A 17,759-nucleotide genomic window follows, 5' to 3' on the forward strand; every position below is an offset into this window, starting at 1 on the left:
TAAAAATGAGGGAAAAAATCAATATGGGATGTTCATGAATAACATCTGTTAATTAAATGAGACTACATATAGTGATTTGCAGTGATCAGGAAAACAGTGTTAAAAATGCTAGCTGACGATTGCTATAAAGAATCTCTGAGCTGATAATTTTTGAGAATTCACCCTAGTTCATCTATGACTCTCCATTTAGTATTTAAGGAGAAAAGTCTCATTTTCCAGAATCGAATAAAGAGAATTAATCACACAACTGTGTAGAATGGAACTCAGTCTGCATAAAAATCAAGACGAACGTACTTTTTAACATTCTAATATCTTCAAGGAGTAGTTTCAAGTACTGTACCCAAGAAGTCCAGGTAATTAATTTGTCCATTGTCACACTGTTAAAAGTCAGGTGGGCTCCAAAGTGCAGTCCTAACCAGCATGCCTCCTCTAAGGCAACAGTCGAAGTGCAAACTTCGACTAGGAATTATTAGCTGTCTGGCCTTCCACGCTCCTAAATTCTTCCGACAGACTCCCAGACGTCCTCTCTGACCGCCCTGCTGCCCACCCCAAGTTCCCAGCATGCTCTGGGCTCCGACTTCCTGGGGCCAAAACCTGCGAAGGCTCCTTTCCTCCGCACTGGTTGTAGGTGATCTCCGAGAGCTGGTCGAAGTCTCGCGAGGGCGGACACGTTGCCTGGTGACGAGAGTTGGGGGCGTGGCTGGGGCTGCGGATCTCCAGTAGTAGCGTACCCTCTAGCGGCTGGACCCTGGGTTCTCCGCTAGATCCCGAGATATTGCAGACGACTGGCCTGACCAGAGGACTCGGCCAGGGATCTAGGTGCTGGCCCAACCGGACGGTGAGGTAGGCAGAAGGAAGGCGGGGCGCCCTGTGCGGCAAGCGAGCGCGCCCCGGAAAATGAGTGCCTCCCCACACCCTGGTGGCCAGGAGTGAGTGCGGGAAGGAACTCGGCAGCCTAGAGTTGTGGCCTCATCCTGCCTCCCGCCAAAAATGCCTTGGTACTGTCGGGACGCGGCTGAGCGTGGACGCGCCCGCACCTGCCCCTCCTCCGCAGTGGTGGAAGACACCCGCGGAGCGCCGGTGAATAAGGGACTTCTCCTGAGGCCAGAGCTGTATCCGCAGCAGGTCAGCACTTCGTGTGCCCCGTGTGCACCTGTAAGGAATGGAATTTACGCCAGTCGGGTTTTCTAAATGTGGAGTTGTGATGCCCAGGCAAAAACTTCAGTTTCTTAGGACTGAAAGTGTCATCTGTGAGACAGTCGGCTCCTTGGCATTGGCAGTGCTTTGCCATAGAGCTTGGACTTAACTTATATGTAGTCCACGCTGCAAAACACGGTTTCTGTAGAGAGGGGTGTAAACCAATAGATTTGCAATTGTCGAGTCCTTTGGTCTCTCAAGAACGATGGGAACTTGACAAGAAATTTCGATTATTCCCTGGTCTTAATATTAACCACATGGGAAGATACTTATATAGAATGGTAGTGGTCATTACCAATACAACTTTCTGGTAGCTATTTAGATTTCTAAGAATAAGAATAATATAAATGAATATTAGAACAGACAGTATCTACAGAATGATAATCAAAATGTAAAGTCTTGTCACTTGAACTTTTGATCAAGTGAAAATCAAGGAGAAAACTTAAAATTATATTGCTACATTTCACAAAGTGACTGTAATTTTTAAAATTCATTATCTTTTAATGCCTCAGGATCATTCTGAACTTGCTGTGTAGTATTGAATTGTAAATATAATAAAATGTGAATGATTTGACTGTATACTCTGGAAATTCCTTTTAATTAAATGATTTACTTGATTTGTCTTTTATTGTGGTTGTTGTCCCTTATAGTCGTGGAAAATTCCTTTAAATCTTTGAAATTGAAGGTGTTATTAGTTGTACTCTAATTAGTTTTTAGAGAAGACTGTTGTGACTGTTAAATACAATTGAATATATTTTTGAGTACTCATTTAATGTAGTAAACACAGCTTGAAAAGAAAAGCTGTCAAATAATTTCCTTAGAAATTGTTTTACAGCCCACCCGTGTATTACAAGAAATCTCAAGTCAAACACTGGAAGAGATGTCAGAAGATTCAGAAAAGGAAGACTATTCAGACAGAACAATCAGTGATGAAGATGAATCGGTATGTTTTCCTCAACTTTGTTTTACTTGGAGATAAAATTTGTATTATATAAATCCCCAATTAAAGTATTATAAAGTCAATTGGATATAAAAATCAATTGGATGTTTAAATTATTGTCACTGAAGTTGGGAAATAATTTGGCTGAAAAAGCTAAGCTATCACTGGGAACACTATGCCCTGTCTAGAAAGAGAAACTGTATTTGTATTTTTTTGAGAAAATATTTTAGCTAAGATTCTTCTAAGTTTTATTAAAATTTGTGTATGAAATTATTAGTAGGGTTTTTAGGATTGGTGTCCACTTATTTTCTTATATGTGCTGATTGGATTGTGTTACATCATAGTATGAATCATAGTAGAACCACCGTGTTCTAACCTTGTTATGTATCACCAAAACAGTTTATTGTGGCTCTGATGTCATAAAAGAAGGGACATGGAAGGAGAAAAAGGGGGGGAAATGTAGTATTTAAAATTCTTTAGTCTGTTTCTACTACATATTCTGAGATATTTCCTTCAACTTTTATTAAAGTGTAAATTATGTATGTAAACTAATGTCCCGAAATAAGCTCTTAAAGCTTACTTTAACCACTTAAAGGATTTACGACTTTCTGTGTTTTTCTTTTTGTTATTTATTTGTTTATTTATTTATTTTCTTGAGCCAGAGTTTTGCTCTTGTTGCTCAAGCTGGAGTACAATGGTGCAATCTTGGCTCACTGCAACCTCTGCCTCCTGGGTTCAAGGGATTCTCCTGCCTCAGCCTCCCGAGTAGCTGGGATTACAGGCATGCGCCACCACGCCCAGCTAATTTTTTGTGTTTTTAGTAGAAGCAGGGTTTCACCATGTTAGCCAGGCTGGTCTCAAACTTCTGACCTCGGGTGATCCACCCGCCTTGGCCTCCCAAAGTGCTGGGATTACAGTCATGAGCTGCCACGCCCGGCCAATTTTATTTTTAATTTAAATTGTTTTCCCAGGTTTACCAAAAATCTTTAAACTTTATTCCTTCCATAAAGTCATTATTATGACGACACCCAGTGGAAGAGGAGGAATGAAGGATGCAAACTTGAAGGTTTCAGGATATTTGAAGTGTTGGGTGCATTGAGACCAGCAGCGGATAATAATCCTTTAATTTTCTCGTTTATTAAAGGTTAAAGACATATACTCAATCCCAAGTACTAAAATAGATGTAAAACAATCTGGATTTGAAAACTGTTGGTTTTTTAAAGAGAAATATTTTTAAATTCTTATTTTAGGATGAGGATATGTTCATGAAATTTGTAAGTGAAGATTTTCATCGGTGTGCACTTTTAACAGGTTTGAACCTATTCATATAGTTTTTGTTTAGTATAAAACCTTGAGTGGATAAAAAAGAAGATGAGGAAACTAAAAAGTCAGATTGAATAATATAGTGAATGATTATTCTAGTAGATTGTGAAAGAGAAATGTATCCACTTGCAGAATTCAAACTTTTCAGGTTTGTTTTACGTAAACCTATTTTATATTAGAATATAATACATGAAAGTGGTGATCATCTTATATTTAACATAAGGATTTACCTTGTCGTTTCTTTAATTGTATTGAGTGTATGACTCCAGTTATAAAGGACAGATCATGTTAGAAGTACATCTTCATTTAAACAAAGCATATTGTCTAAAGAGTCTCCTTAATAAAGTCATTCATTTGCAACTGAACATGTGTGTGTGGGCATCTTGATGTATACTTAATTTTTAAAGATTTATACTTAGAGTTGTACTTTCAAATGCTAAAATATCTTTACTCAATATTTACATATGTATCACAAGTACTCTGAAATTGAAGTTAAGGCCTTTATCTTTTTTTTCTTTTTTCTTTTACCACCATCCTAAAATAAATCTTCCTGTTTGAAATAACCACCATTCTCAGTTTGGTGTGTATCATTCTAGAACTTCTTCTTTGCATTACACATATCTATACCCATAGGCATAGAAATTTTGTAGTATTGTTTTGTGGACTTTTCCCTGCTACCCTTTTCTGTTTTTTAAATTTTGCCAACCTATTAGAAGACAGGGGATAACTCCTTTAACTAGCATTTCTGGGATTGCTAGAGAAATTGAGAATTACTTCTACAGGCTTATTATCTACTCATATTCTTAGTTGGTATGAATTGCCCATTTATAGTAATCCCTTTATGTTGCTTCCTTTGTTTAGAACATTACCAAAAGCACGATGTAAAACATTTAATCACCCCTAAGTGTTCCTGTGTCTGCAGTAGATCCTCTCCTTCCAGGCTTCACCCCTGGCTCCAGACAACCAATTATTTGCATTCCCCCCCCGCCCCCATATTTGGCTTTTCTAGAATTTCACAAAACAGAATCATACATTTTGTGTTTTCTGTCATTTAGCATAATACTCTTGAGATTTATCCATGTTGTTGCATATATCAGTAGTTCCTTTTTATTGTTGAGAAGTATTCCATTATGTGAATAGACCACAATTTCTCCATTTAGCCATCCATTCATGCACAAATTGTTTCCAGTTTGGGGCTGTAATGAATAAAGCTCCTGTGAATATTTTTGTACAAGTCCTTGTGTGAACATGTTTTTATTTCTCATGGGTAAATCCCTAGGAATAGTATTGCTGGGTTATATGCTAAATATATACTGTATGAGAAACTGCGAATCTGTTTTCGAAAGTGGCTATATCCCTTTGCATTCCCAGCAATGTGTTATTTCTTCGCCAAGAATTCTTATGTTTTAATTTAGTACAAGTGTGTTTTTCCCTTACCTCATGGAGCAAAATTGTAATGACTCCTTTAAACTTCTTGTCCGATCGTTTTAACATCTGGGTTATCTTGTTGTTAACATTTGTTGATTGCCTTTTGCCCTGAGAACTGGTCCTATTCCTGATTTTCCGTTGTTCATGCGATGTTGTGTAGATTCTGGGTCAATGTATTTCTTCTAGCAGGCAATCAATCCAGTTAGGTTTAAACAGTAAGTTCTGGCACCCCTTCTGTGGATAATAATTCAGATCTCATTTCTCATCTCTAAGCCTTTGCTATGCTTATTTGTTTTTTTCCCATGCCAGTGTAGTTCAGGGGTTTTGAGACTTGTATAGATGGTTCAAAGCCCTGTTTAGTTCTCTTAAGTTTTCCTTGTATTGGTTTGGGACTGTCTTGCACATGTGTAATTCAGGGATTGAGCAGAGACATTTGTGTGTGGGTTGGGGGGGTGGTTAAAGTTTCAGTTAAGTTTTCATAGTCTCTGAGAGTGTGTCTGCTTTCATAGCTCAGGGATTAGCCCAATCCTGTGGGCTCATACATAGGATTAGGAGATACCTTTCTCTGGCTCCTTTCTTCCTTTCAGGTTCCCTCCACACTATAAGGACCCCTTTTCCTGGTTCTTCTGTTAAGATTAAGACTGGTTTTCTGATTTGGAGAAGGAATTTTTTTTTATTTTATTGTGTGTGTACATATGTCATTTCTTAGTCATTCAGAATTTCTCAACCGCTACACTACTGACAACCCCACCACATTCTCCCATGACATCCTGTATATGCCTGCGTGATTGCCCTTGCCATATCATATCACCTAACCCTTCCTTCCTTCTCTCTGTACTGAGAACGCCTTGATCTCAGAGGCTGTCTTATCAATGTTTGTATCTCTTCCAAGCACTGGTTCTGGCACATAGTAGGTAATTACTAAATAGGATATTATCATTGTTAGGGTGGTGTGACTAAATTATTCTGCTCAAGAGAAAAAGAAAAGACTACTCTCAAGCATTTTGGAATCAAACATTTATAATAAAAATAACCCCAAACTTTAGTAAATGGAAAAAAAGGACTCAGTTTCTATTTGAGATTTAGCCATTTGCACTACCGTACCGCACTGCTCTGTACAGCACGCTAGAGCAAACATTCATTCAGCACACTAGAGCAAACAAGGGGCTGGATTCACCTTCCTGTGGGAGTGCTTCTCTAAATTTTAACTCTACAGTCTGCTCTTGTTTACTTTTCAAATTCTTTGGATAGTTATGTTTTTGTATTTTATCTAGAATTTAGTTGTAATTAGTGAGAGAGAAGGCCTGTGTAAGACTTACGTTGCCACAGCAGGACTAGAACTCTTGTTCATTAACTTTTGATTGAATGACAAACTTACGAATTTTACATGTGGTTGCTGGATTTTGTTGTATTCAGTTAAAGAATGTTGAACTTTGTCCTGATAAGCAGTTGTTTTGCTTGTGGATCAGTTTCATTACTTTGAGGCTTGCCTTTCAGCTTTGTTAGAGTGTGTCCAGCCAGAACAGTCTTTACTCCAGGGCTGAGTTCATTATTTAGGTGTCAGCTCACATGTTACATCTTCAGAGAAATCTTGCCTGACCACCCTATCTAAAATAGCATTCTCACTCCCACTTTCCTGTTTCTAATCTTCATCTATATTTCTGTGTTTTATTTTTGTAGCATTTGTCATCACTGAAATTATCTTGTTTTCCTACTTATATATGCCCTACTACAGTTTAATCTCATGATGGCAGGGACACTGTTTTTTTCACTCTGTATGGCAATTGCCTGTTTATAGTTTTTAGCACATAGTAGATGCATTATAAGTATCTGTTGGATGAATGAGTCTATAGAACAATCCTGATAAGTAGCTAGGGCAGGTGATATTATTAGTTATTGACCTGTAGTAAGATTTATGTTCAAAGAGGCTGCCTTGCCCAAACAAAGTCATACAAAAAAAAGTGATAAAAGGGAAGGAATCCAGTTATCTGAGCTCTAGTCCAGTTGCTGTATCAGCTGTAGTACAAAAATAACCAAGAACCACGTCTCAGCAAAAAACCACATTTCAGAGGTGAAAGAGCAAGAGGAGTCAGTGAGACAAATGGAAAACCAAATATGTGGAAGGGAGGGGGAGATCCAGGAAATGTGTCATAAGAGAAGTACGCTTAAGGAGGGGTGATCATCAACGTCAAACTGATGCCGTACAGTATCACACCAATATACCAGACCACTGCACGGCCTTCTTGGTGTGGCCCCATACTAGTCTATATGAATTGTGTCCTGGCATTATATCACACCGTAGCTCTAGAAGGAAAACTGAGAAAAAGTTGTGACTGAGTTCACCAGCAAACCTTGAGAATACAGTTCCAGTAAGTAGTGAGGAATTATAGTTCATCACTGTATTTAACTCAGTAGACATTTAGATGATTTGCTAGAAGAGCTACAAGAAACAAATGTTTTTAAAGTAGTAGTGAGCTTTTAGAATAAATTAATAGTATTATAAAGGTCAACTATTTTTTGGCTATTGTGAAGCTCAATCATCACAAAATTTCATTAGTACTTTTATAAAAAGTGCCATGAATTATAAAACATTTGTAATGATACCCACACATTGAATAGTGTTGAAAGGAAAAAAGAAACTATATAAAATTACAGGAGTTGGTATTTTCTTCCTCCCATTCATGATTGTGTTTGAATCTTTTCTCAGCTGACTCTTTTGGTGATCCCTTCTTCCCCCGGACTACACAGATACTATTAGAATATCAGCTAGGGAGATGGGTGCCACGTCTTCGTGAACCACGGGATTTATATGGTGTCTCTTCTTCTGGTCCACTGAGCCCAACACGGTGGCCATACCATTGTGAAGTCATCGATGAAAAAGTCCAGCATATTGGTATGTTTTTAGCAGTTCGAGCGATTCAGACATTAGCAAACTTACTTTGCCAACCTTGATTTTAATGAGGAGACTCACAATGTTAGAAAACAGTACATTCCAACAGAAATATAACGTGAGCCACATATGTAATTTTAAATTTGCTTGTAGCCACATTTAAAATGGCAAAAAGAAAATGAAATTAACTTTAAAAATGTATTTTATTTAGCCCAAACATATCCAAAATATTTCACATTCTTTTTGTACAAAGTCTTCAGAATCTGGTGTGCATTTATCTTTACAGACATTTGAATTGAGATCAGCCACATTTCAAGTGTTCAGTAGCCACATGGGCTTAAATGGAGGCGCTTACAGCATTTGCTTGGCTCCTGAAGCTTTAGCAATTCTAAACAATAGCAAAGGGCATGACAGTGTCCCAGGCACAAACTCATACACAGAGTGAAGGCATAGATGGAGGCTATGCCGGAATGGCTGTGAGCTGTAGTCCTGCTCTTTGTGGCTCCCTGTCTCTTTCTCATTTCCTCCTTGTATGTCTGTCTTCTTCTTAGTGTATCTTTATCTTCGTTTACCTCTTTCTGCCTTTTTCCTTTTTTCCATTTCTTTTCCTGTTTCATTTTCTCTTTCTGCTTCTTTGTCTTTTACCCACTTTCTGCTTTTTCCTTTAATGGATGTTTATGAAACTGAAGAGTGTATATTTTAGTATATATAGATTTTTAATGTTTCTGTATGTGTGCATTCCCAAATTCAGTTTTTGCTTTCCTAGGTAAAGCTTATAGCCTCATCTCTCCAATCTATGCACAGGTATGACAGAAACATCCCATTGTTCACCATCTTTTCACTGCCACAACTCTCCACCTTTTGTTGATTGAGACATTTATTGCCAGGTAGAGATCTTAAAGACATTCATTGGTAAATAAAAAAAATTACACATACACACTTTTTATAACTATACTTATTACAGTGCCTACTAGGAGTTCTTAAAAACTAAATTTTCTTCATATATCATCTGGCATATAGATAGATACATATGGGGAGAAAGAAGAGGGGTGGAGAGAGAGAAAGAACACTGATTTTTGTTCATAGAGGATGAAGTTAATTTTCTTCAAGAATTCCAAAGTTATAGGGTTAAAAACATATTAAAGAATTCATGCTTAATAGTACTAAACAGAATCACTTATTCGCACCGATCTCTTCAAAGTTGAGTATATATTTATCTTCTGTAGTATAGGACATCTCTCTCCCTTTTTCTCCTTTCAGTCCTTCTACCATCATCCCCACCTCTCCTCTGTTACCACCCCTCCAACCTCATTTTGCTACAGCACCAGGGCAGGAAATAAAAAAGTCAAGCAGAGAAAACACTGCCATGCTACTGAATTTGAACCTTCCCCAAGCCTTTCTTTTGTACTTTGGTTCTTTTCCCAGCCTCCTCATGACTATCTGTGGCAGAGGGAATGGATAAGGAGCAATAAAGGAAAATCCCTATGTACCTACTGTGACTTCTGCCTGATTTCTCTCCGGTAGCCGTGATGAGAGAATGAGAGCAGAAGAGACCCAAAAGGAAGAGCAAAGCAAGATCCCATCGGGCCACTGCTTCTCAATGTCACTTCCAGCCCCATGTGCTCATTCCACTCAACTCTGTTCCACCTCATCTAACTAGAAAACCCTTCTGTTGCATCCTTGCCACACCTTTCTGTTCCTTAAATTTCCTAGCCCTCACTTTCAGCCGTCATTTTTGCCCTCAGTCGCAGGAGTCACCATTAGCAGCTCAGAGTTGGGAGAGGTTCTATTTCCTTTGGTTGCTTGGTAATCCCCCACTGTTACTGCTGAGGTTCTTTCAGATGAGGGCAGCTGTGTTTCTGGCCTCTTCTATTGAAATTTTAAATATAGTTTCTAACCAAAATATTGTTATAAGAGTGGCTAGAGTTTGTGGTGCCATCTTTCAGATATCTTATATAATAAATAGGCTTTGGCCGGGCGCGGTGGCTCAAGCCTGTAATCCCAGCACTTTGGGAGGCCGAGACGGGTGGATCACGAGGTCAGGAGATCGAGACCATCCTGGCTAACCCTGTGAAACCCCGTCTCTACTAAAAAAAATACAAAAAACTAGCCGGGCGAGTTGGCGGGCGCCTGTAGTCCCAGCTACTCAGGAGGCTGAGGCAGGATAATGGCGTGAACCCGGGAGGCGGAGCTTGCAGTGAGCTGAGATCCAGCCACTGCACTCCAGCCTGGGCGACAGAGCAAGACTCTGCCTCAAAAAAAAATAAATAAATCAATAGGCTTTGGGCTCTGTGAACCCAGCCTCTACGCTGGTGAAGGTGCAGTCACCACACAGTACAGGTGCAGATGCAGCCTCTCTCAGCATACATTTCCCAAGATCCCCAGAGTCATGTCACACAGCTACTAGTGACATTGTTTGTGCAAGGTGGAGTCATGCTGGATAAAAGCTTTATTTTGGGCTATCCCACTGCTCATTTATTTTCAGTCTGTGTCCCTGAAATTTTTGCAAGCTCCGCTTGTCCTCAAGCCAACTGGAACACCCAATACAATACATCCTTGTGTAGGAAGATTCATAATCTTCACCCACGTTTGTCCTTGATGGCTTTTTCCACTTTGCTTGCTAGCATTTCAGAAAGTTTACTTCCCACAGTCTTACATATTGCCCTAGACCTTACTTTTGTCACTTGACTATTGCAAAGATTTTACAAATTTGGATATCTGAAAGGACTTACAAGACTTCACAGAGCATTCTTCTGTGTGGCTTTTATTTAAAGGCAAAGGATAGGTGCAGCAAGAGAAAGATACTATGGCAAGCATTGGGGCTCAGGTGCAAGCTTTCCAGGGGCCTTATTCACACAGACTGCCTGTCTTCAGATTGAAACACCAAGATCTATGTGATGCATCTTAGCTTTAGAAAACCTCAAGGCAAAAGTTCCCATCTGGGTTTTTAGGCCCTTGTAGTCATGACATCAAGCCAAGCTATCTTCCTGATTCTGCCAAATGAAAACCATCAGTAAACAAACTGGCCACACGGGGTTTTCAGGGGGAGTTTCAGACAGTAAACAGCACATCATACTGTTCTTATCTTGGCCAAGAGTCAAAGCTGGATAGCCAGAATTTCCCAGAGGTAAAAATAGAGCTTTTCCAGTCCAGCTATAAATTAACTCTGTCTTACACAGCCATATATCTTGAAAGTATTTCCATATCAGTTTATATATATTAATCTCCTTTTTTATAAACTGGTACATCAGATTTCATTAAATGGATGAATCAGAATTTCTTTAACTGGTACCTTATTAATGAATTTAAGGGGTTTCCAGTCATTGGCTCTGACAAACAGAACTGCATAAATATCCTTTTATGTGTGGCCTAATGCATATATACATATATATTTTAGGGGTACTTTGCTAGAGTTTCTGGTATAAGGATACTGTCAAATTTTCCTCCAAAAAGAGTTGCATCAATTTATAGTCATAAAAGCAAATAGTTTATGAGTATGGTCAGGGGTCCTCAAGATGACTCATATTCAACGATTTGCTTCAAGGACTCACAGAACTCAAGAGAAGCCATTATACTCATGGTTATGGTTTATTACACTGAAAGGATACAGATTAAAATCAGCAAAGGTAATAATGGCATATAGCAGCGGTCCCCAACCTTTTTGGCACCAGGGACCAGTTTCGGAGAAGACAGTTTTTTCACAGATGTTGGGAGATAGTTTTGGGATGAAATTGTTCCACCTCAGAGCATCAGGCATTAGTTAGATTCTCATGAGGAGCACACAACCTAGATCGCTTGCATGCACAGTTCATGATAGGGCTTGTGCTCCTATGAGAATCTAATGTTGCTGCTGAACTGATAGGACCAGTGCTGGTCCATGGCCTCAGGGTTGGGGACCCTTGCTATGCGGCAGAATCCAGGTGAGACCAAGCACAAGCTTCCAGTTGTTCTCTCCCTGTGGAGTCTTAGGAACAGGACTTAATTCTCCCAGTCATAATGTGAGATAATATGAAGTACTGCTAATCAGGGATGCTCATCTAGCTTTGATGTCACTGGTTTCTATTGCAGGCTGGTTATATTTACATTCAGTGCCCACATGGCTGACCTTAGTTACTTAGTCTCTGGCCTTTCCAGGGGTCAAAATTGATACTGTGTGTCCAAGCCCTCTACCACCACCACCACAATAAATCAGTTGTTAGCATAAACTATCTGACATAGCCCAAGGTCCCAGGTAGACAAAGATACTCTTATGAGGCAAGGTATTCCAAGGCATCAGAGGTTATCTCCCAAGAGTTTAGCAAGGTCCAGACCTTTACAATGTGCAGGGTTTGGACAACCAAGACCTGCTGAGTTAATCATTTATGCACAGGCTACTCACTGTCCCTTGGCCTAGGCTCTCTTAACAGAGAGCCTAGTTTGTATAATATGATTATCTCCTATTTTAATATTCTACTATTTATACCTTTTGACAAACTTGTGCATAATTACTCAGCATAGAAATTAACTCATAATTAAGTAGATCCAGTTCTTAGCCCATTTTTCATTGATATTACATACCAAGGAGGCTGTGATTCAATTTTCCAATACATTTGATCATCATCATTTGACTTACTTACATAAGGGAGAGGAATCATTCCAGCAGTACCAATGTTAGACTGTATCTGCAGTATTGTAGTAGATGTAACCTGAAAAATAAGAGATAATGGCCCGTTACCTCTGTCATTAACAATTAATTGGTCCAGTTCATCATTATATCATATGACCAGAATGTCTCCCAGAGCAATGCCACTCAAGTTTGCAGGCTTCCATTCAACCTTTTCAGCTTCTAAGAGCAAGGTTGGTCTTAGAAAACTGACTTCACCTTTTTGGGCATCTAGTATAATTAAAGTAAGAGACTACAGTCTCTTGCTCTGAGCCTCTCTCAAAGCACCAGTGTAATACTAGATTTTCCTCATTACCTAATTCATTTATTTATTCCCGTGCCTTGGCTATTTCTCCTATTTTTCACTTGTCATAATTTTTTACTCAAACATTTTCACCTTTGGAAGAGTTGTTAGGCTTATCCACTGTGCTGGTCTAGATTGTCAGCAGTAATACCAGTCTAGCTCGTGCCTCCTTTCAGCTCATTCCATTTTATTTAGAGTAAGGATATATAGGTATAGAACTAGTGGGCTATCTTGACCACCAAGAAATACAGCTCCATTCACTGTCAATCCAAATTTTGCCAGATGGGGTGAAGATACAGTCCACCCCATTAGGCCCATAGCAATTCTGACATAAAGGTTGAAAGGTAGGTTTCTTGCTTAGGAATGATTCCTGTTTCTAGCACCTGCAGTCTCCAACCACTGCCCCAGGCTGGGAAAAAAGAAAAGTTGAGGTGACCTGAGAAATCACTGTGTTGTTTGTACCAGTGTCTCCTCCATCCCTTCTTCTCCAGATCCACTATAAAAGTAAAAGAATTTGTCATGTGGGGACCCGCTCTTGTCCCCCTCATGTTGAATGTGCATACACACTCATGAAGGTATATATGTCAGCCCTTCCTGCCTTTATCACCCCCCATTTTAGACCAAAAAAAAAAATGTTTCAATTATCTTTTCCAATTCTCTAGTAAACCACTATTCCATTTTGATGTGATATCTTTTTGCCCGTCATTAGACACTATGGGCTGTAAAGTGTGTTTCTCAGTCTGAAGAAATATAACTTGATGGTCCAAATTGCCACAGTATCTTCTGTTTCAGTCCTTTTATAGTATTTTAAGCATTTGTATCCATCTGTCTCTGGGGGTGCAAAGCCTAATCCAGAGTAAATGTCTAGTCCTATCAGGATCCTTTTATAGTCTGGGGGCTACCACAGCATTCTGATATAGTTACTTGTCAGTTGTGTGTGCCACCTTCTCCCCAGGAAATCTGCCCATAGCCACCTGCAGTCTCTCTCTCTCTCTCTTGCAGTATTTATTTATATTTTGTGCCTCGGAGGGAAAAAGAGAAATATGCCAACAATCAGCCCATACCTACATTTCTACACCTCTCCCATTCCCATTTATTTCATGGACCTACATGCCCACCTCAAGTAAGCACACCAAGTTTTCCATTTACTGGGTCCAGTCATCATCTGATCCTGGAAGAGTGTTCTTCTGGTAGGCATTGACATGTCCTACTTTAATGTGCCCCTAATTCCCATGGTGATTTCCATAGGATAGTGCCCCACATGGGGCATCTAACAGACTAGTTTTTCATTGCCCATTTATTTGACCATGTGGCCAGCCATTAGCACACCCAGACTTTATTTTTAAATGGAACTTTTATACTTGTTCAGTGTTTTCATCACTGCAGGGAGAGCATATAGTTCAGCCTGAGCAGATTGTTCTTACCTTCTTCAATCAGAACTTTTCCATCATCTGATGTAGTACAGTAGTCTTCCAAACAGGATGTTGACCATCCACCTTGGAACTGCCATCAGTCAATCTAGTAGCTCTCTTTCAATAGAGAGCTGTTCATAGGGCACTGCCCAGGTGGCCATAGGATTTGGTGGCTCCTCAGCTGATTTCAAAGTAGGTCCAGTGGAAAAGAGACCTCCTACACATGAACAGAATGAGTATCTCCTTGCATTGTCCCAGTAACACTGTCCTGTATAAACCGTTTCCATTTATTATGGAGCCCTTCTGGGCACTACCTTATTAGAGTGTTTCTCTCACATCACTTAAGGCACTATGGGCACTTCAGCTTTCACGGTTATATGTCCTTCAGTATAATGGTTAATTAATTTTGTGTGTCAGCTTGACTTGACCATGGGATGCCCAGGTAACTGGTAAAACATTATTTCTGGATGTGCCTCTGAGGGTGTTTCTGGAATAGATTAGCATTTGAATTGGTAGATTCAGGAAAGAAGATCCACCATCACCAGTGTAAGGAGGTGGCGTCATCCTATCTATTGAGAGCCTGCCTGAATAGAACAAAAGGATGGAGGAAGGGTGAATTCTTTTCTTGAACTGGGATGTTCATCATCTGCCCCCAGACATCAGAGCTTCTAGTCCTCAGGCTTTTGGACTTGGACTCAATTACACCACCAGCTTTCCTAGTTCTACAGCTTGCACACAGCAGATTATGAGACTTCTCAATCTCCATAATTCTGTGACAATGTGCATACACGTATGTGTATATTCACTGATATAATTCCTATAATACACACACACACATACGTAACACACAGAATCTACTGGTTCTATTTTTTCTGAAGAACCCTAATACATTCAGTCACAGGGGCATTTTCAACTAATGTCCAATAGCAAGTTAGTAATTTGTTCTCAAATGCTGTATATCTTATAGCTGCATCTGAAAATTTTCTGGTCCAAATTCTGGCAGTCACTGCTGGATGGTGCTCACAGGCTTTTTCCATAGCCCCAATCTCTGGTCCATACAGGGCTACTGTAGAGAAAATGTGTCGGTACCAGCAGCCCAGTTTTTAACACGTCATTGATTAAAGGTGTGATCTATTTTTGTGCACCAGGTATTCTATACTATTTCCAACTAAAATCTGTGGGCTTGGACAGTTCTGTAGGTTCCCATTTAGCAGGTATACTGGATAAAGGGCAAATTTACATGCCTTTGGTTTTACAATATAAGGTAGGGAAGTGTTCCCCAATCAGATATAAAATCCATCCCAATACATTCAGGTAAAGGAGATACATCCAGTTCACATGAAGTCCATTTAAGTATTTCAGTTTTAATCTCAACTTTCACCTTAATTTCATCAACCATTTCATGGCTAAGTCCTCCCAACCTAACTGTAGTCCACATTAGGAGTCCAACAGATTTTGGAACCTCAGTGCATTGGTCTGCCATGTCAGAGTCCCAGAAAAGCTTATTCTCTACCCCCTGTCCATTTTAACCACACATGCATATAGCCCATGTCCCTAAACAAGGATCAGACTAAAGGACTCTGACCCTTTTCATCAGTCTTTATCCATATTAGATTGTGAGACAATTGCCACAGATGATTTGAGGTAACATTTTTCATTGTCCTTCTTGCCTTTCAGCTTTGTTAATTCCTTCAGACTAAAGTAAATAGAACAGATTTGTTTAAAGCTCTTCAAAGTTGGGGTATGCCAAGAGCTCCTATTGGTCTATGTAATCTCCAGTAGTGCTTCATTAAGACCTTTGATCCCATCAGTGTCCAACCTGCTGGGATGAGTCCCTTGATTCTTCCTTTTGTCTTTCCCTATTCTTTCATGACTCATATTATTTTAGCTGTCAGTTTTTTCAGCATGTTATTTGTCCCTTTGTTGGAAACCGTGAAGCTAGTGTCTGTAACTTGGACCAGCTGAAATTCGAGCTTGGCTCAGCATCAGGATTTATCTCAACACTTTACTGTCATTTTACCTATTACACATAATAACTGAGAGATTGTATATTTAGCTTGTTTCTTGTCATTTTGCATTTCCTTATGCATCCAGTGAGCCAACTCTTTAGGAGTTAGATTTATCATTTCTAAATTCCAGTGGTGACTTTTACTTCTAGTAACTGGTTGCAACACAGCTGCTACTTCACACCATGGGTGGCCCAGCGGCCATACAGAATCAAAGTTTTGTCAACTCCTACCCTCTTATCCTTCCTTTTCCCAAACCATTCTTTCACCACATTTCAGTGAGTCAGGGTAATTCTAGTGAATCCCACTTCCGATATCACCTGTGATCAGGAGTCCCCAAGACCACCCCAAGGTTCAATGATTCATTAAAAGGACTTGAGAAATTCAGAAAAACCATTACATTAATGGTTGTGGCTTATTACAGTGAAATGATGCAGACTGAAATCAGCAGAACTGATTTAGGGCAGAGTCCAGGAGAGACTAGATGTGGGCTTCCAGTTGTACTCTCTCCATGGAGTTTTATAGATAGCACTTCTTCCAGCCATGATGTGAGATAATACTCATGAAGTACTGCTAATCAGGGAAGCTCATTCAGCGTTGTTGTCCAGAGTTTCTATTAGGGACCAGTTATGTCTGCATGGAAGGCCCATGTGGCTGGCCTTAGTTATTCAGTCCCCAGCCTCTCCATCCAAAATTAACATAATGTGGCCCAGAGCCCCCCACCACAACTCACATTATTAGCATAAACTATCTGATGTAGCCCAAGACCCCAAGTAGACAAAGAAACTGAACAGGCAGAATATTTCAGGGTCTTAGAGGTTATCTCCCAGGAGTTGGACAAGGTTCAAATCTTTCTTTGGAGGTACAGGGTTTGGACAGCCTAGGCCATCTGTGTTAATCCTGTACTGCACAATGAGATTACCTATTTTCCCATACTCTCATCAATACTGTTAATCACCCATTCTGGTTTTCGACAATCTGATATTGTTTACTTGATATGTGTTGTTTTCATGTATTCTTTATGGATGAGATTGAACGTTTTATCTACTGACTGTACATAAGCTACCTGATAAAATCCTTTGCCCATTTTGCTATTGATTGGACATTTTTTCTTCTTGATCTGTGAGTGCTTTCTGTCTATGCAAGAGATTTGATTACTGTGTCTTATATGTTGCATGCTATTTTTCTCAGTTTTTCATTTGCCTTTTGTCTTTGTCATGCATAAATTTGTAATTTTATGTAGTTACTTTGTCTATCATTTTTAAATGATTTCTGGGGTTTTGAAATTTTCACACTTCTTTCTTAGTAGTGTCCAAGTGTATTTTTTGTGATTAAATTTTTGATCCATCAGGAATCCATTTTGATATAAGAAGTAAACTTCCAATCCAGTCGTATTATTAAATGCCTGCTGAGTTGTTCCAACAAAATTTATTAAATGAATTATTTTTTTCTACTCAATTACAATGCCACATTTATGATATACTAAACTCTTAGGTCCAATTTTGAATTCTGCTCCATTAATCTGTCTTTTGATATGCCAGCATGAAACTCTATAACTATAGCTTTTAAACTATAATTCTGTTATGTGGTAAACTTAGTTCCTTACTATTTTACTTT

At 39.4% G+C, this 17,759-nt stretch overlaps 1 protein-coding gene across 10 annotated transcripts in view; it reads left to right on the plus strand.

Moving 5' to 3' along the window:
- Window positions 1-272: 272 nt before the first annotated feature.
- The window catches only part of AGBL3 (AGBL carboxypeptidase 3), a 147,407-nt gene continuing 129,920 nt past the window's right edge, over window positions 273-17,759 (plus strand). For 5 of the 10 annotated variants that reach the window (XM_017887701.1, XM_017887711.1, XM_017887709.1 and 2 more), the window contains exons 1-4: window positions 273-1,125; window positions 2,033-2,140; window positions 3,388-3,448; window positions 7,596-7,781. In XM_017887701.1, the coding sequence (XP_017743190.1) occupies window positions 991-1,125; window positions 2,033-2,140; window positions 3,388-3,448; window positions 7,596-7,781 (490 nt within the window). In that variant the 5' untranslated portion in view covers window positions 273-990. Of the gene's footprint in view, window positions 1,126-2,018; window positions 2,141-3,387; window positions 3,449-7,595; window positions 7,782-17,759 lie in introns of those variants that run through there. The other 5 variants (XM_017887704.1, XM_017887703.1, XM_017887705.1 and 2 more) reach the window with 5 other exon arrangements.

Source organism: Rhinopithecus bieti, unplaced genomic scaffold (genome assembly GCF_001698545.2).
Source record: "Rhinopithecus bieti isolate Rb0 unplaced genomic scaffold, ASM169854v2 scaffold_17275, whole genome shotgun sequence".
Lineage (NCBI taxonomy): Eukaryota > Metazoa > Chordata > Mammalia > Primates > Cercopithecidae > Rhinopithecus > Rhinopithecus bieti.